Here is a 20,504-nt window from a genome sequence, read left to right as displayed (position 1 = left end):
CTCCTGTGCACACCTTTATTTTACACGGAATGTAAAATATTGTAATGATTGATTTTCCTTTGAGACTGTAATACAGGTAATGTTCCTATTCAACTTTGTAAACCAAGACCTGACACACAGTAGGTATTTTAAAAACTGTTTTGATGTGACCAAAATTATACAGAAAAAAGAGAAGTACACCAGTATTTTAAAGTCTCTTTTTTTTGTTGTTTATTTTTCACAAAGGATTTGCTGTAAGTCTTCAAGTCATTTTGTCCAATCCAAAAGCTGTATTTAAGCGTCGTGGATCCCAGCCAGGGATGCAAGAATCTGACTTTCTCAAACAGATAACAACAGTCGAAGAACTGGAACCGAAAGCAAATAACTGCACTAAGGTATTCATTACACTTGTGCTGCCCGACCTCGAGTGTCAGCATGAAGAGTGCGCTACCCAAGCTATTTCCTTCCCCTTTAGGTTCTCGTGTGGCACACTCGGACAGAGAAGGTTAATCTAGCCAACGAGCCAAAGTACCACCTGGACACAGTGAAAATTGAGGTATAAATTGAAGCAGCAACTGGTGCAGTTAGCCCAGCCAGTGGATCCATACGGAAGAGGATGTTTGGAGTTTAGGCTGCAGAGCATTCAGGTATTGTTTGTTTTACTTCAGTACAACAGCCTTTCTTGTCATCTGATGGACATCTGTTTAAATGGAGCTTGTCAGTTAACATAAGCTAATTGGATGGTTGGTACAAAATGTATGTTTTGTCTTCATTTGTTCTGCATGTTTTCTCTACAACTAAATTGAAAGATTTTTGTACAGTGCCGATACTGCAAGATACCACTCTGAGTATATTATATATTTTTTCTTTTTCTCCAGTTTGCCCTTATAATTGGTAGACTTGAACAGGTTGGTAGACTTGAACAGGTTTTTAAAACAGACAAGTATCTTGTCGGCTAAACGTTCCTGATTCCTGACTCTGCAATACTAAGTAATTTTTGGAAGGTTAGTGGGAGTATACATCATAGGAAATAAAAACCCAGAAATGAAAAGGTCTATGGAGTCATCTGTTTAATATAGGGAAATAACATTTTGTCAATACTAGGCACCATAAAATGTAAACACAATTACTGTCATAAACCTGGATATACCTTCAAGGATTGAAAGTGGCTTTGTTTTAGTTACCCTGTTTGCATATAGTGCAGAAAAAGGTCTTCATGTTAGCACTATGTACATTAAGAAGAGATCCAAATTACAAGAGAGGCAGATAAAATTTGAATTCTTTAAACATTCATTAAACTAAGTTTTGGAGTAACATCCAGGTTTATCTTCCTTTCACTAACCACGTGCCCTGTTAAGCACATCATAACAATAGCACAGTGAAGTGAATGATGAAGTAAAAGAATTTTGATACACTAGAAAACAGTGCTCAGTGAGACATTTACATTCTATTTATATGATTAAACATTTGATCATACGGTACCTTCCTACAGGATTACTGGCTAATTTTGGGGTGGGGTTTATACTGTTAGAGGTATTACTAACATGATAACTACTTCCCTTATATGCAAACATTAGAGCTATAATTTTATTGAGAGGAAAACTGATTTTGCAAGTTGAGCAGCTTCTCAACTAACGCAGTACATGAAATCATGGGAAATATGAGCAAAGCTGCCCTTGACATAAAATGGTTTATCAACCTGCTTTTCACCACATCAAATTGAATCAGTACAGACCAACACGGTCAATCAGGTCATTCTTAATATGAACAAATGGGTAAAAAGAAAAAAATATGCATATGAATAAACAGGGGAACTAGATGCGTTTCAGCAAGGAATGTCAAGTGGTAGTTCTGGATGAAACTTGTATTGCAGTTTTCATTTCCACAGTTGTGTGCTCAGAGTCTGACCCGATGAGCTTCCAGACCATCCTGCTGTTGTGCTGGGGGGCTGGCCAAAACCTGCAGTAGGGGTTGCACTACTGATACTCATGCCAGCCATTTGCTGATTCATCTGTGAAACATATAAAAGGCTTAGTTCAAGAGGCTTACTTCACTTTTAATTCTTGTTTCTTTAGCCACACAGTTGGTCATTTTTTCATTAATGTGAAAACTAGTCCAAGCACTGGAATAAAAACAGAGTACCATACAAATATTTCTTAAAGCAAATAGCTACTTTGTTCCCTTCTTTATCTACTTTCTAGATTCAGTTTCCCCAAAGATTAACCACAACTTAAAAAAAAATACCAAAGCAATCTTGGGATTTTAATGAGTCCGCTACTCTTTCACCTACACTAGGATATTGTGCTTTAACTACTAAGGAGTAAGAAAATTTTAGGAAGTAAAATAGTCTAAAATTATCCTATAAACTTTGTATGATAGATATTATTCTCTATTAAAATCTTATATACTTCCTAAATATTTTAAAAGTGGCCATAAAGCATTTATTTCTCTGGCTGATCTAACAACATAAACATCTAAAATTTATTTTCATTGTATACAATAAAGTATAAGATTACATGTATTTTTCTTCAAGACTGGAGTCAAATATATATATAAGCATCTTAACCCTGTGATTCTCTTACTTCCAAAATTGGTGATAAGAGAAGGAAAGGCAAGATTTACCATATAGTGAGTGGGTTTAAAACTTACACTCAGAGTTAGACTGTGTTCTTAATTTAATACATTTGACTTATTTACAGTTTCAAAGACACTAATATAAACTACATCACTAATCAGGCATAAGTGTCTGAAGAAGCAGATCACATCTTCATACCTACTAAAGGACATTTTAACCACCTTGTCATTGGCCAGTAGATTGCACTGATGGAGTGCTGGAGAACAGCATCACCCTTCTGCATTATCTGGAAGTAGGAGCCAGTTTTAACTCCTTCCTAGTTCATCTAGCACCTTAACCTGAGCTGGGTGTGCTTCAGCATGTTGACCATGTGACTGACACTTAGCACATACAATTTTTTAGATTCCCAGCAGGTAGAGACCAATGTTTTACCTATATTCTTGTAAATGGTGGTAGCAAAATTAACTGGGATATATAGTGATTGTGCTATTGTTAGAAATCACTCTAGACTGTTCCCTGAATGCTCTAAAGGTAAAATAAGTGACCAAACAGAAACCAAGATTGCCAGAATGCTGGAGGAACATCAATGGGAAGTGTAAAAGGAAAAAGAGTGGGAGCATGAACCTCTCTAAGAGCCTTTGTCTGTGCAGCTAGAGAAAAGTCAGAACACAGCACCTGAAATAGAAATGTTCTATCTTAGCTCTAACTTAGGTAGAAATAGGATTTTATAATATGAGGGGATGTCTGGTTCACACCTTATGGGAATTGAATCTTTTGTACTCTTTTTAAACATAAAAGTCATTATAGGGTATGTAAAAAGAAAATACAACTTTACGAAGGTTTTTGAACAAAAAGAATTTTTACAGAGCCATGGGGCAGTAATCATCTGACCTGAAAAATAGCCTTAGATCCCTCATAAAATAGTGCTTTGAGAATATGAGGCTAGATTTTTTTTTCTAATAAAAGATCCTAAAATTATTAGTGAAGCTAAGTTGCCTAAGTGGACTGTAAAAACGTCCCGCCAGCAAGCTGGATAAAGCTTAATGCTAATCTCAGAGGTGGCAGAGAGGGAGTCTCCTGATGCCTAAGATAATTTCTGGCCATTAGCAAACAGATTAGTGGTGTTCACGTTACAGTTACATTACAATTTGAAATGAAAGACGTTTAACCTTTTTTTTACAGAGTACTCTAAAATAGGGATAATAACACATCATTTGTCTATCTGATACAACTTCATAATATTTATAGCTACTTTTGACCCTATAACATATTATCCCTATTGAATTCTTTCTGCCAGATCACTAGACTTAAAAAAAAAAAAAAGATTTAGAAAATAAATCTGGTTTGATTTGGGAGAAGCTAGAAAGTAAATGACCCCTACCTGTGAGAGGCTCCACTGGGGCTGCTGAGCTTGTGGCAGGCCAAACTTACTCTGGGGTGCACCCATTTGTCCCACCATTCCTCCTTGGGGGCCAACAACGTTCTGAGGAAGTGGCATCACACCAGTTTGTGCATTTCCCATAAACCCATTGGGCATGGGCATGCCCACCATCATGCTTGGACTCTGTCCCATCACATTTCCTATAAGGCCAGGAGCTGCAGGCACAGGCACGCCCATCGATGGAAAGCCCTGAAATGCAGCTGGTGCTTGTGAGGTAAATGGTATATTTGTGGGTCCCATAAATACACCTGCACCACAAAAAGAAAATGAATGAAGACAGAGCTATCACGTGTAGTTGCACTCACCTCTATAATCACAGAAAAATTGCCTTTCTGAACTACTTACAGCAAACATTTTAATTCCACTTTGGCTGCTCCTACTACTCAGACCAACCCACACCTAAACCCTGAGAGCTGGTTGTTTCTAGGATGCAGACAAATCAGTTATTAACCTGAGTAAATTTAATTAAGAAATGTAAATCATATGCAACAGCCACACAAAATATCTTCCACTGTGAAGACCAAACTATGTAGCATGACATCATACACTGTTTTATTGCTGACTTGTACCACTGATCCCCCAGTACGAAACAGGGAAGTGAGAGCTGACTGTATCTCGCTTCAATAGGTGTAGTGGGCTGCCAAACAATTTTAGCTCACATGTGAAATGCAGCTCATTATTTTAAAGGAAATGGTGTGAAAGATTAAAACTCTGTAAACAATAAGCCTTATGCTAATATTTTGTTATGATTACAAAAAAATTCTTAAGATTTTTTTTTAATCCATGTGGTAACTCAAGACTGTTTACCTGCAGAGAAAATATACTGTATGCCGTCATAAACTTCATGCAAATCAAGTTTCAATAATTCATCAAAGATAATCCGTGTTCTATAAGCTTGTGAAACAACATTTAGTGATCTATGAACAGCTTGTTAATTCCAAATAAAGTTCTGTGAATCCTGTACATGCCTCTTAATTTTTTAGTTCTAATGCTCGTTCATTTCGGCTTCATAGTTGTATAAACTGCAACAAAAGCACTCACTACATGGAACAATAAAAGATATATAATTGATCTTATTATAACTACAAAGGATGTACTTCTAGTAATGTCACTGAAAGCAGATATCAAAATTCATTACCAGGAGTACTTTGCTGTTGAATGGTTCCTGTGCCATACAGAGATAAGATGGAGTCTTTGGAAAGTTGTTTCTTTGCCACTTCTTCTGATTTTGTAGTTTGCTCAGTGAATAAATCTAGATCCCCAGATGTTACTGTAGACAGGGTCGCAGCTGCTGGTGCAGAGGATGTCCCCTGAGACAAACACCAAAATAAGCTATCAAATTCTGCATAGTAAAGCGCAGCTTATCCATTACTTAAAATCCAAATAAAGTTATAAAATTAGACAGGAATCAAACAACTGTAGAAGGTAAAATGGTGCCATTCAAGAGGATCACTTACAAGCCCATATAAAAACATCTACAGTCAAGACAGTACTTCTTAATTTGAATCTGTTAATGTAGGTAGACTGAAGCATTTTCACAGTAAGTTGCATTTACTACCTAAGGTGACGCCAAGTTTTTGCTCATCAAATCCTGGGGCTCAACAATAGTTACAGATGAGAGGACCACCACTCCATAGCAACTACTGCTTCAAGAAACTGGTATCCTTTGGAATAAAGAACACTTCTACAACTACAACAGACTGTAAGAGGATTTGCAATGGCTACTTAAAAGGTTTTATCTTTTCAAAACCTGTATCATAGGATTTTTATACATCTAATCAGTTTTAACTGCAATATTAGACTGCTTCTTATCTATCCAGAAATGAAGGTACAGCAAAACTTTGACCATCTATAGTCTGAACATATCCTGCCCTTCACTTTTGGACAAGGGGGCAAATGAACACAAATACAAATAAACATGTAGATAATTAATATAAAACAAACATTTTCACTTAATCTCATATCTTGCACACAGTATTATACAATCACAACTGCTAACCTTAATCATCTCCATAGTCATTAAACATTAAATCACATTCACATGTTATATGGACTTGTTTTGAATATGAAAAGAGTTTCAAAGAATTCTATGAAGACTAGTAAAAGCTGGCTGATCCTTCTCAAACTAGAGAATAAGGTGAGTTGCAAGTGGAAATTAAATTCAAACATTTAATGTCCTCCTAGAACACCATGCAATAAGTTACCATCCAAACATTGTACTTATAAACTACACAGAACAGTATTTTGAATCTTATGACTAAGCAAGAATTTTAAGCAACAAAAAGCCACTTAATTTTCCAAAAATTCAAATATGTAAGAAATTAGATATCATGGAATACTAAATATCACAATACCATTGAATAAAATATATCTAAGCTACCAATGAAGCAGCAGCAGATCACAGAGCTAAGAGCATGGGCTGGAGCCTGTCTGCCAGGACTAGAGCCTGCCCCCATGACTTTCTGTGGTACACTCAGACATGTTACTTAACTTCTCCTTTCAGTCTCTCTCCTATAAACTGGGGATAAGCTTGATGATCACAAGAAGTGTTTTGCACAAAGGCTGGATTAAGTACTTGGTGTTTATTGTTAATATTGTTTATAAAACAAAGCCACTACATCACGAAGTGATCTTTTTATCACACTTAGTATCTGTTCAACCTAAAAGTCTGCTGAAAACCCTGCGGTCTATTCCCTGTGGATAAGAGAGAACTATAAAAAAACCCAAAATGTTGGGAAGCTATGATTCCACTCTCATAGTAGAGCAGCCTAATATTCACATACTGTAAACATCATAATATGAAACATCTGCCTCAACAAGGACACAGTCTAAAAACAGCCAAACCAATCAGCAGGACTAGTAAGCACTCAAATGACCACTTACTTTTTGGTGCTCCATTCGCCAGCACTATGACCCCAGGATAAAAGGGGAACAACTTCTGCCTCTCATTTTACACTTCGGGAAGCTGCAGACCATCTAACCGAAGGCTTTCTGGCCTTCTGAGACCCAAGGGCTTAACCAAGAAAAAACAGGACTCAGCCCTTGTGTATGTCTAGGTACTGTTGGTATATGCATATGTATATGTATATGTATATGTATATGAAAGAACAGGAAAGGGGTTTCTCCATGTCAACAATGAAGACTCTGGAACTGTTCCTCTCCAGCCCCCAAAACACAGGTACACTCCTGTCAGCTAAGTATTTCTAACTAACCCCTTTAAGAAAGACTAGACCCCAGAAGGCAGATGATAAAATCAATCTATTTCATATTCATAAGTTAGAAAATATTTTACTAGAATTTGTATATACTCAGAAAATAACACAAGGAGTGAAATAATACAGGGTTCAGAAGAATTCAAAATCTTGGTGTCCACAACTAGTTTGAGCTCAACTTCACGTATTAAAAACCCACCAAAATGAGTAAATTACATGGTAGCAATATATGCATAAAATCTGTAGTTTCAGCACCATCCCCGACTTTCAAAGGCATTATTTTGAAAATATGTCTGGATTTTTTTTTTTTTTTTTTCAGACGAAGTCTCACTCTTGTCCCCCAGGCTGGAGTGCAATGGCGTGATCTCGGCTCACTGCAACCTCCGCCTCCCGGGTTCAAGCAATTCTCCTGCCTCAGCCTCCCGAGTAACTGGGATTACAGGCACACGCCACCACGCCCAGCTAATTTTTGTATTTTAAGTAGAGACGGGGTTTCACCATGTTGGCCAGGCTGGTGTTGAACTCCTGACCTCAGGTGATCCACCCACCTCAGCCTCCCAAAGTGCTGGGATTACTGAACCACCATGCCTGGCCAAATATGTCTGGATTTTAATCTCTACATGAAGTTTAGACGAAAGATACTACTGTTCACCAAATATTTTACAGGGCTCAACATAACTGGTACAATCTAACCAGTGCTCAACAAAGCAGTGTTCCAAAAAGAAGTATTAGATATGATTTTAAAAATTAACCCTATGTCCTACCAGGTACTGCTCAGAATGCCTAAAGTGAAGGCCAGCTGCCACCCCTCTTAAAGCCAGAGGCTACACTCCTTGTCATGGCACTACTTGTGCTTAAGAATTAAACGACATCTGCATTGTTCTACTTGCTGCTTTAATACAGAACAGAACACGTGAAGTACACTGAAACCTCAGAGGTGGGATCTAACTCTCTTAAGCAGCTAGAAAGCAACTGTCAGACCCCAGTGACAGTGCTAAATAAGTCTAGCAGGTATAACAGCCGCACTACAATGCTAGACTAAAAATAAATGGCTTTTCACTTTCTGATTGTCAAATATCCTAAATACTTCTTTCCAAAGACACAATATTAGACAATTTTGTCACATGTACACCTATGCCTGTACCAATTTGTAAGTTAATTAATGTTAACTGAAATAACAGTAACAATACTCTCTTTTTTGTGTGTGTTATAGGAGGGGAAGAAGGGGCAAAGCCATAAAATAAGCTATTTTGCTGAAAATAAACACTACTGCTGCAGACAATTTTGATAAAGATCCATTTAATTATTCCTAAGAAATCTACTTGTTCCATTCTAATGGTAACTATATAATGACTATCATAATAACAATAAATATGTGCAACAGAAATATGTTACCAGCCTTCTTATAAGACATTGACTTTTTCTTATTAAAACTGCCTGCCAGAACAATTCAGATTTGACTCAGTTTTTCTATGGAAAAGGAAATATTTTATCTCAAAAATTATGCTGCACAAACTGGTTGTTTATTTGTAAAGTATAAACTTAAGATAGAATCTTAATGTTGTATGCTGAAGAGTAATTTGTTTCCTGAAAGTTCATATAGTTCACATTACAAAAATTCCATGTAATGTTAAGAATGCAATTCAAAATTTCTTCACCATTAATACTTTTATTAAAATATCCCAATCATTAATTGTTCTAGATTTTTAAAAAATCACTTAAAAAAAAAAGCAAGGTAGATTTTAAGGCTAACTTAAAACATAATTTACCTTCATTTTACCTTTATTTTAAAAAGACAATGAGTACTGAATTTGCTAGAACTTCTGCAGTCAATATTTACAAACAGCCACAATTTTAAAAGCTCTGAAGTAAGGGACCTTGTTGATCTCAGGAAAGTTGAGGTAGTCAGGGTTTTTCCACTTGTTCATTCTAAATACTGTTGTTTCCCTAAAGCAAGGGTTAGAACTTTAAAGACAGTGAATATTTTAGGTTTTGTGGGCTATACATTCTCTGTTGTTAATATTTAACTCTGCTTTTGTAGCAGGAAAGCAGCCACATACAGTACGTAAACCAGTGGGAGCGGCTGTGTGCCAATAAAACTTTATTTGCAAAAACAAGCTGCTGGCTTAGTTTGCAAAACCCTGGCCTAAAGAACAGGAGACTTTTAAATCAGTTACTGCTCAGGAACAATTCTTCCAAAATTGAAATTTTGAAACTTTTCAAAAAGGAAATAAGCAGCAACCATATAAAACCATATTCTTATCACATACCTGAGCTGGGGGCATGACAGTTGCAGGTAAGGGATTAGAAATCATCGGTCCAAAGATGTCCAGATCATCGTTCAGGGGTGGCGCCGTTGTGTTCCCATTGGTCACTGGTGCCACAGCAGGGCCATCTGAAAAGAATATAGATTCTCGTCTTAACGTAGAATATCTTAAATTACTTGAAACATGGCATTATTTTAAAAATTGATATATGATTAAAAAAAAAGAACAGTTCAAAAGTTGGTAAAACATTTGTTCTCCTTCTACCCACCCCGGATCCCCTTTCCCAAAGAAACCATTTCCAGTTTTGTCGATTCCCCCAGAAATATTCTTTATCCACTGGTTTCTAGGTATATATCCAAACCTCCTTTTTAACCAATGGTATCATACTATTCACATTATTTTGCACCCTAATTTTTTTAAATAAAATCATAGATTTTTATGGTGCTTCCTATATGCCAGGCACTGTTCTGGGTACTTTACATGTATCAACTCATTTAATCCTCATAACCTTATGAGGTAAAAACTACTTTTGAGATAAGGGGCTAAGGTGGAGTTTGATACCACACTCATATTAATAATCCCTCTCCATAAATGTATGTGTGAGGGTGTGTGTGTTTTGGAGATAATATCATTTTTACCTACCATGGAAATAAGTTTTGATGATCTAAAACATCTGAAATGTTATGTTTTAAAGTCACAACATGGAAGAAAACTAGATAGAAAAAAGAAAACACACATACAATACTTAAACTGATTCTACAGGAAGCATCCATAAAACTCCAAAATAAGTCCTTTCTTTATTCCAGCACAGCCACTTTTAGTGATGGCTGTACCAAGCCACTGCACTGTACAGGGAAAGGGACTCTGACAGAGCTTCCTATTTAAAAATTCAAATTAAAAAAGTTTTTAAAACTGTAATTTCAAGAATTCAAAACCGGTTTATTTTATATCCCCTTTTTATGTTAGTGAACATTTATAAGGGCTGGGGGCAGGAGCTGAAGTGGAGTGCTGTGGGTCAAGTTTGCATGCACAGCACTCCAGGACTGGAACATCTCACAAGGTTCAGTTTTCTGTAACCACAACCAAGTAACAGTTCAGAGCATCATGACTCCAGCCTCTTGAGAGTTATAGCCTAATTAACCTTCTATCTTAACAATTTACAGTCTCATTTGATCTCTCTTTGGTAGACCATACTCTCATCAAAGGGAAATTTGTCATCTTTACAAACCTTTTCAACAATGAATGGGATATCTTGTACAAAGTAGATACTCAAATACTGACAAATTCAATGGAGGATCTACCATCTCATTCATATTTCCACCACAATCCACAGAAACTTAGAGAGTTCTTGTCTTTTTCCAAGTATAACTATAGAAATTGGTATCTTATTTCCCTGTTTAAGCTTCAGTTACAAAGAATTATTAACACATAATCATGATAAAATATTTTTTGCTATTTAATTTACAAAAGACTTTGTAAAGCCCAAATTAGGTTAATCTGGAAGTTATTTAACTGCAAATTTTTCAAGTCATTTTCAGTGATATCACATTATCACAACCATTAAAAGAAACATATTGATATGTATTATACATGTTATATCTATATCTAGTACTATGGACAATTAAAAGGTGAAGCAATAAAACAATGTATATAGATTATAATTTATAATATATGGAATTTTAAACTGAGACAACTATCAAAGTATTAAGACTCATACATGAAAACAATTTTTTTCATTTCTAACCCTTTCAAATGGCAATATTCACTTTAAAGTTAGACCTCCTTAAAGCGCTACTTTGTTTTCCAGTTCATTCCATACCCCATTTACATGATGTATAGTACATTATATAAATATCAGCCAGAAATAAAGTGATACTTTAAAGGGACAAGGCATTCTAGGTTTAAAAACACAACTAAGGAATATCTTTTTTGTTTGTACCTACACTTCAGTAAAGAAAGTCCAATAATAATGACATATAAGCCAGTGGTGCTTTAACTCGTGAGCTACAGAGTTAGAGATGGGCAAACATCATCATCAATTAGACATGTTTCATTCTATCACATGAATTGAGGAAGCACTTTATTAGCTGCAAATATATATAAAATGTATATATATATGTACAAATTTTATATGTTTATAAAATTTAAACTCAAATAGAAGCACATGTCCTCTAAAACAATGTAAACTACAACCAAAATGAAAGGAAAAAAACGGTGACAAGCTGAATATAAGCAACTATTTCCAGTTTTTCCGTTACAGTTGTTTTTACTTTATTAAGTAGTAGTTCACAAAATCAGACAAATTTATGGAAAAAAAATTAACATGAGAAAATCCCGCTGATTTTTTGGCAAACCGAGAAAATACTATCAATTGCTTTTTACCATAGCACATGTCAATCTAGTTCACAGAACACCAGTGTGCCCAGGATGCACTTAGTGAGAATCACAAAGTTCATCCACTACAAACCAATGCTATGTCTTATTACTTTTATAAACTGTACAGCTTTCAGAAATTTTAAGACTGTTCTACTTAGTACCTTAGACTCCTCTCAGAATATTTACTTATACTTTCAAATCTAAACCACATTTGGTATCTAGCAATACATTTTCTAATCCGTAAAACAACACACAGCACATTACTTGGTTTCTGAAGTCTTATTTTACCTTTAACCCCCTTTAGTATCACATATGTGACTAATAACTTCTCCAGTGTCACAGAGCAGGAGCAAAGTCTTAGATTGTAATCTTATTCGATGTTTACTGTAAAAGCAACACATTCTTGCAAAAGATTCAAACCATGCAAAAATGAAGAAACTAAAAGTACCATAGATGGTGGTGACAGTTGTGCAATGTGAATATACTTAATGCCACTGATTATATATTGTAAAATATTTAAAATAGTAAATTTTATGTGTGTTTTACCACAAGTTTAAAAACAATGTATATACGATCATACAAAAATAGTCTTCTTTATATAAAATTATGTATGTGTAGGTTCGGGATTTGCATTCTGTGATACTGCATGTGCCTATAATAATTTATTTATTTAATGTGTGACTCAAGAGAATTTAGGTAGTTTCCAGATTTTCACCATAAAAACAGAACATTCCTCTATATAAAGTCTACACAGCTCATGTCCCTTCACTGCAACGTAACTTGAATTCTGTTTTTACCACTGCACTATAAACAAGTCCATATTCTCTTTCCATGTGTTTTTTTATTATTATTACTATATTAAAATTAGCCTCTTGAAATTTCTGGCATTTCACACAAACAACAAAGTTGTGATCTCTCTGTAACCAGCCACCATGGTTAATGGAGCTGTCGTGAAGTCAATTCACAAGGTAAGTCTGAGGGACTTCGGAATCCTTTTTAGAATGAGACAGAGGAAGCACCTGCTTAGGGACAGCAATCTTTGTGGCAAGGCTGACACTGTTTTCAATTGATTAAGAAAGACTTTTTCATACTCCTCAAAAACCTGAGGTAAGAACTTTCTGCCAGGCCTCACCAAGATTTTTCTCTACACGGCATCCTTGTGATGAGCATAGGTGACTGCTCTCTGCTCTCACCATCTGTCTCTACTCCATCTTCTCACCCTTTTGTCTCTACTCCATCTTCTCCCCATGTTATCCCTTAATAGTGGGTTCCAGATTTCACAGCCATCAATTTTTCTAGTTACTATCAAAGCTATGCATTCACAGAATTGTTGAAAAAACAAATTCTTAACCTAAATGAAAACTTCTCAGCCTTGCAAAATTGGTAAATACAAGTTCCCAATGGGTTTTCAATAGTTGCTAATTTTACTTACAACATTTAGCTCGCTTAACACATTATTTAAAAGGGATTGCTTCAATTCATTTTGAAGGTCACTGTGTTTTTAATTTTCAGTGTTTAAAAAGGACAGTTAAAGACTCGTTATCATTACCATCATTATAAACATCACATTCATCCTGGATGTTTTTAAAGAATGTTTACATGTTATCATTTTTGTCCCCATGCAAGATGAGAAGGGCATCTCCTTCCATTATCTCCAGTTATACCAACTAGGACACAGAGCAATGAAAAGACTTCCTCAATGTCATTGACCTTTTTAAGCAGCAAAATTTGTACCAGAACAGAGTCTTCTCACACCTAGACTAGTGCTCTTTTCTTTAAACCACATTTCATCAAAAGCCATGTAATTTCAACTGCACCTAATTATAAACAAATCACTTAAAGTTCTGAAAATTAAAAAACAACTTTAAAATAGTTTATAATTATTTGTACTAAATTTGAGAAGCAGTTACTTAAACAGTCTAAAAATCATTTGGTGCCACACTCAAAATTTTCCTCATCATGTCCCCACTCCACTGTCCTGTACTGACACCAGTATCTTTTCAGTTTTTAGGGAGGGATTCAAGTGGATATGGTCATCAGTGAGCAAACTGGGCTCCTGGAAGCAACTGTGGGATATAATCAGGCCTTGGTCAACTAAGAATATTCACAAATTATTGGGAGTTAAATGCATCCTTTTGATCATGGGCCCACTAATAACATGGTCTTTGCTGATTAATAAAAGCTCAGAGGCCACAAAATCAAGAAAATACCAAGATATTGAAAACAGTTATTCAGATAAATAACTTTAACATTTAGAAAGCATAAGGCTTATTCAAATTAAATATTGTAAATCACCATAATGTAAGAAAAACATTTAAATCAGCATGGGTTATACCTTGTTGGTGCATGCACACACATGTACAGTCACACACACACACACACACACGGAAACTTCCTCTTTCAGGGGAGAGAGAACATCAGACCACACAGTGCCTTCTATGAGATTAGGGGATGTGTGTGAAAACTAATCAAAATTCACCGTAGACATGCACCTTGCTCAGCTACAGAATGATGGTGGAAGCAGCAGGAGGCAGCAGTCCCCCTTTAATTAGTATGCAGAAACAGTAGCTAGTGGACAATAAAAATAATGGGAGATCCAGAGTACAAGAAAAGCCTAGGGCAAATGGAGGAAATTCAGCTGGGAATATCATAAAGAACGATAAGGAAGCACAAAGGACCCCTTGAAAAGGCAGTGAGCAAACAGAAGAAATTAGGACAATGCAGTAAAATGAAGACAGGATTTCCATCTTAAAGGCAAGACATCAAACCTACAGTTAAGTAGCTTGTGGTAAGTATTTTCTTTCTTCATTACCTTAAGATGTTAGGCTAGTGTCTTATTTGGGAACTGAATTGATAGATGAATGTTTTTAACTACCCACATATGAGAAACTGACAGGAAAAGATTAAAATGTTTTCAGTTGCAGAAAAAAATTGTTAAAATCAGTGCTACAACTTCCAAGAACAGAAGGCATTCCCAGCATGCATTCACTGGCCCACTTCACATCATCACACTGAGAGATGTTAGAAAGAGGTAACATTTCAAATATGACAAAGTCATGAGGGCCAGTCTCTTGTCACCTAAAAATCCTCAATATGGGAAGTGAGCCAAATGACTCTATTAATTGTAACGATACCAGAATTCATCTGATGCCAATAATCCAAATGAGGATAAGGTAAATAAAGTATTTTTAACAATATTGTCTCCCCTTGGCACATTCCAAGTGCCTTTAAATTTATAAACTAAAACTAAAAGGAAATAAGAATACAACACTTCATATTTTAATACAAGTTTAAACACTAATATTTATTTAAGTACTATGTGCCAGATACTCTGATCAATAAAGTATCTCAGTTTAATCCTTACCTCACCTGGAGGGAATCTGCACAATAAGCCTAGGACTTCAACACGGGTCTCAATGGTGCACTCGGAAAACTCAACTGCTATAACCACTTTGAGAAATGTTTCCTGGTGTTCTCAGACAGAAACAGGTGCCCATTCCCTACCCAGAGTTACAATAATTTATATGACCATTGACCTACCTCCCTAAAATAGTGCCCTGAGGGCAGGGGCTGGCTTCACTACCCAGCCCAGGCATAGTACTTGGCACAAGCTCCTTTCTGAGGCACAGGATGACTCCTGAGCCCACAACACCCAGCACCACCTCCACTGCAGGCCATACCATCCACAGCAGGTCAGTCAGGCCTACAAACTCTACCTCCAAATGTTCCGCTAATCCAGGGGCTGCAAAGTAGAAGCCTTCCCAAGCATCTTATCCTTTTCATCTTTAGTTTTTATGGCAACGGAATGTTCTTAGGCTGAACAGGCATGCCTCAGTATTCCAGAAGCCTCTTTACTCCTCGCTGGCACCACTTTTATAGCCCAGAGCCATGACCAGTCCCACCTGCTTCGTCACCAGGAAGAGTGCAGCTGCCTCCTTAATTTAATGCCTGACACAAAGCACATACTCAATACATGATTAATTGAAATGCTTTCCAAACACAGGTTATGGGAGGATTTCTTGGTGACAGCAGAGCCATGGCGGAAAACAAATAGTAGCTCAGGTGATCCTACTTTTGTGGGAGAAAAGTGAAATAATGACACTATTTTTGAAAAGTACAAGCAATCTCCTGGCTACAAATCCTTTTCAGTCATCATCCTACTTACCACCAGCACATTTAGCCCTAGCTGATCCTTCCTCCTGTAAAATTGCCTCTCTTAGAGTTTAGAGCCACATTCTCCTTGAAGACTCCACAGCCATTGCTACCAATATCCTGGACTGGCTCCTCTTCCTCTGTTTTCATAGACACAGCTTCCACGCAACTATCTGCCTATGAGATTACAACTGCTTCTTAACTAGAATCCCTACACCAGGGCTTCCCCTTTCCAGCTGAACAAGTACAGTGAGGCTGGAATTCTTTTTTTTTTAAATTAATTTATTTATTTGTTTATTTTTATTTTATTATTATTATGCTTTAAGTTTTAGGGTACATGTGCACAATGTGCAGGTTTGTTACATATGTATACATGTGCCATGCTGGTGTGCTGCACCCATTAACTCATCATTTAGCATTAGGTATATCTCCTAAAGCTATCCCTCCCCCCTCCCCCCACCCCACAACAGTCCCCAGAGTGTGATGTTCCCCTTCCTGTGTCCATGTGTTCTCATTGTTCAATTCCCACCTATGAGTGAGAATATGCGGTGTTTGGTTTTTTGTCCTTGCGATAGTTTACTGAGAATGATGATTTCCAATTTCATCCATGTCCCTACAAAGGACATGAACTCATCATTTTTTATGGCTGCATAGTATTCCATGGTGTATATGTGCCACATTTTCTTAATCCAGTCTATCATTGTTGGACATTTGGGTTGGTTCCAAGTCTTTGCTATTGTGAATAGTGCCGCAATAAACATACGTGGGAATTCTTCCTCTCAATCATAAATGTGTCTCCAGCGCCCCTCTGTCCAAAGTTCAGTGCATCACTGTTGTCACAGCACCTCCCAGGACTATTCTACCTGCTACCTCACTGGTCAGAGCCGTAACTTACCCTCCTGCTAATCTGTTCCAACTGTCCTAACATAGCACTTGTGTGCCCTATGATAAGATACACATAGGTTTTAAATCATAAGATCCTCTACAAAGGTACAGCTCTAAAAGCTGCATTTATCTGGGCATTTGCTTATCTTTTCCAACTGTTATTCACTCTAAAGGTGATCTCCATAAAACATTAGATTTTACTTGAAATAAGTTTGCATAGCACAAAATAAACTTATTTTATTCTCCTCTAGCAGCAGCAAGAAAAAATCAACCTCTGAATTAAGGAAAATAGAATTTAAATTGGAATTTTAGCATTAATCCAGATTTCAAAATGAATTCTCACAACCAGTTCTCTTAGATAATCCCATCTTTTCCCTCAATGATAATTCTGTCTTCCAGTTTCTGGACAGCAGCCCCATCCCCCTCTTGCGCTACTATAAACACACAGAGCTGCATCTTCTGGTGTTTACCAGTGTTCCATGAACTCTGCTGGTGCTCAATAAATACTAATTGAATTCATCCTTTACTTGAATGTCAAGAGGCATTAGCTGATCATAATCTATTTGCACAAATAAGAAAAAATGTCAAAGAGCAACATGAGATTTTATGTATTACTAATCTAGTTTAAGGCAGATAAGAATGTGACAAATGGCTGTTTTTCATTACCATTTTTGTCTGAGCATGAACCTTCTACCTGTAGTACACACTTGCTACAATGAAAACTCCCAAATCTAATTCTTCTTCCATAACTAGTGAAGCGTCATCATAACCAGTGATGAATTTAAAGTGGAAACAGCACTGTTTAAAGAAGGCTGCTTCCATGATATGAAGTGATTCTCTCCTTAATGGAAAAACTCCTTAAAGCTTTCTAAATTTTCATGTTGATCAAAGAACCCTTTTTATTTTCTACTCAAGAAACCATTTAAGGTTTTCTCCTTAATTTTTATTATTACTTGGAATTCCTTTATATTAAAACACAAGACTTGATTTGTAACATCAACTCACATGTCTTATTTTAGTAAATTCAAGTCACAAATGTCCATTTGAAGCATATTAAACTTTTCAAGCTTTAAGTTGTTTTCAATTTGTTTAAGTGTGCCTGAGAGCTAAGTGGAGCTATTTATTTTTATTTTTCAGTTAATTTTTCATACAGTTAAATAGTATTTAGGCTAATTTGCTAAAATGACTAACATGGTCTTAAAAGGTAATCCTAATCCTCTTACTGTATTTGGCCCTCCCTTTTCAAGCCACTACCAAATGCCAGTCTACTGTGCCAGCAGGGAAATCTACTACACATTTCTACAAACCAGCCAACTTCTGATCACGGGATTCTCTTATGCACAGGCACTATGATGCTGTGTAAGGGCAAGAGCCCCATGGTGCTACTGTCTTTCAGAAGACACCACACACACACGCACACATGTGTACACACACACGCACACTGATTTAGAGCTATCTGAAATAGCTGAGAAGTGGTATAAGGAGGAAGCTTTGTAGAACTGATTGTTTAAAAAATAAATATATATCAAATCACTGCACCATTTTATGGCCTCAAAAAACAAGAAATATATAAATATGAAACCAGATTGTATAACCAAATTTCTTTCTAAATGTTTAAAATGGTGATAAACTAGATTCCTGAGGCCACCCAATTTCCTCAGTTCTTTTAGTCAACTGCAAATCCATCAGAGGCCACAGACCATGCTTTGCAATCACTGTTTCCCTCCATCTCCCTCTTTCTCTCTAATGGTGGTGGCTATTCAAGGAATAACCCAGCAGGAGTCCTACTGTGTGTTACTCAGCATAATTTTTGAGTCCCTTCTCCACACATTCCTTCAAAGGCCTGTACTACCTCTTGGTGATCTCCCATGACCTGGTGTTCAGGTTATAGTCTCAGCACAGGACTGTGTGCAAGTTACTGTGCTAGGTGCTTCACATAAAGCACACCATTTATTCTGGCCCTCAGCTACAGAAGAGTTCCTATTTCCATTTCCCAGATGAAGCTGCTAGAGGGCAGACAAAACCCAGGTACTACCTCTAAACCAAGTGTCCCGCCCCCATGACTTAATACTGCCATCTATTGATTTGATGAATGGGTCCAATGTCTATTTTGTGTATAGCACAATCTCACCTGTCACAGCTCAACATAGTGTTAAGATTCTGAGCCCTGAAGTTAGACTACTCAGTCTAAATCCCAGTTCTGTAATCTACCAGCTGTGTGACCTTATGCAACACTCACTTAACCTCTCTGTGCCTCAGTTTTCTCTTCTATAAAAGCGAAATAATGATAGTTCACCAATCTCAGGGCTGTTGCAAAAATTCAATAAATAAATATCTGTCAGCACACAAGACAGCCCCTGGCATCTAGTTAGCAGTATCTGATTATTAACATAATAAGATAATTTAATACTTGGGTTAGATGCCTTGCTTTGGTTCATCTTAAGAGCTGAAATTAGACTTTGGCATTAAACAGATCTAGGTTTGAGTCCCAATTCTATAGTACAGCAGCAGTGCCTTGGAAATTAATTTTTGTTAGCTTATTAGTTGTTAGTTTTATTATTAGTTAATTAAAAAAAAAAAAAAGGGAAAAGTGTGTGTGGGTGTGTAAAATACTCGCTACCCTAAAGAGCTGCTGTCAGGATGAAATGCAACTGTGCCAGATACCACAGACTGCCAAAGCCCCATCTGGGCGCTTCTTGCTGGCACAGCCTACCTCCACTCTATAGGATGAATACTAATTTCCTAGCCTCTCTTGCAACTAGTGAGGTAATATAATCCAATTCTGACCAAGCATACCCTGGGAATCCTGCTGGGGAATTTTCTGGCAAGTTTTTACTCCTGAGAAAAGAAACTGGTAAGGAAAAGCCATCCTTTAGGCGTGGTCCTATGAGGATAGGATGCTGCACCTTCCATGTGTTGGCCATAAGGCGACAAGCCTCCAGAGTAAAGCCAGTGCTGTGATGAGGGTGGCAGAATGAGGAGAAGCAAAGAGGAACCTGGCTCCCTGCGCTCACTGTTCCACCACTGCACAGCCCCAAACCACCGTGTCTCCAGATTTCTCTTCAAATGAGATAATTAGATGTCCTTATGTTTAAGCCATTTTCAGGCTTCCTGTTACTTGTAGTTTGAAGTCGCCTCATTCAGAGGTCAATTTTACTCCTCTCAACACCTAACAATTCTTTGTCCTATCCACCAGCACATTCTCTGGAGGTTCTGTGCTGTTTCTAAGAAGCTGTCCCTTCTTGCTCTCTTCTAAAGTCTGTGATATCATCAACTCACCCAACAGCACCTGTTTCTGGTGTCAGTTCCCCAACTGCCCTACTACTGACTCAGGACCACTTGCAAGTATCTGCCCATTGCTAGTTACCTTACACCAATATATTCATGTAACTGCATTTTCTTTCCTATGCAGTGTGACTACATAAGAATAAACCAATCCCTGAGACCTCCTTTTTGAAAGGGTAATAATAGTTCACTGAACATACTTTTCTGAGCAGAGGCAATACAGGTTGTTATCAGGTTTTAAACCATCTCTGAAAAACATAACTTGACTATAAAATTTTCTTGGGCACTTCTGCTACAGTCTTCCTCACCTTCAATCCTCCTCCAAGAAAAGG

At 37.0% G+C, this 20,504-nt stretch overlaps 2 protein-coding genes across 10 annotated transcripts in view; one reads left to right on the top strand and one right to left on the bottom strand.

Moving 5' to 3' along the window:
• Nucleotides 1-1,194, top strand: part of B3GAT2 (beta-1,3-glucuronyltransferase 2) — a 97,492-nt gene extending 96,298 nt beyond the window's left edge. The window contains exons 3-4 of one of the 2 annotated variants that reach the window (XM_024248367.3): nucleotides 226-374; nucleotides 455-1,194. In XM_024248367.3, the coding sequence (XP_024104135.1) occupies nucleotides 226-374; nucleotides 455-541 (236 nt within the window). In that variant the 3' untranslated portion in view covers nucleotides 542-1,194. Of the gene's footprint in view, nucleotides 1-225 lie in introns of both variants that reach the window. The other variant, XM_054557690.2, reaches the window with a different exon arrangement.
• The window catches only part of SMAP1 (small ArfGAP 1), a 200,892-nt gene continuing 180,573 nt past the window's right edge, over nucleotides 186-20,504 (bottom strand). For 7 of the 8 annotated variants that reach the window (XM_054557685.2, XM_054557684.2, XM_002817049.6 and 4 more), the window contains 4 exons: nucleotides 9,478-9,602; nucleotides 5,134-5,305; nucleotides 3,936-4,243; nucleotides 186-1,990 (listed from right to left, as the gene is read on the bottom strand). In XM_054557685.2, coding sequence (XP_054413660.1) covers nucleotides 1,856-1,990; nucleotides 3,936-4,243; nucleotides 5,134-5,305; nucleotides 9,478-9,602 — 740 coding nt within the window. In that variant the 3' untranslated portion in view covers nucleotides 186-1,855. Of the gene's footprint in view, nucleotides 1,991-2,635; nucleotides 2,841-3,935; nucleotides 4,244-5,133; nucleotides 5,306-9,477; nucleotides 9,603-20,504 lie in introns of those variants that run through there. The other variant, XM_054557689.2, reaches the window with a different exon arrangement.

The sequence above is a fragment of the Pongo abelii genome, chromosome 5 (assembly GCF_028885655.2).
Source record: "Pongo abelii isolate AG06213 chromosome 5, NHGRI_mPonAbe1-v2.0_pri, whole genome shotgun sequence".
Lineage (NCBI taxonomy): Eukaryota > Metazoa > Chordata > Mammalia > Primates > Hominidae > Pongo > Pongo abelii.
This window is presented reverse-complemented; position numbering and strand designations above follow the sequence as displayed.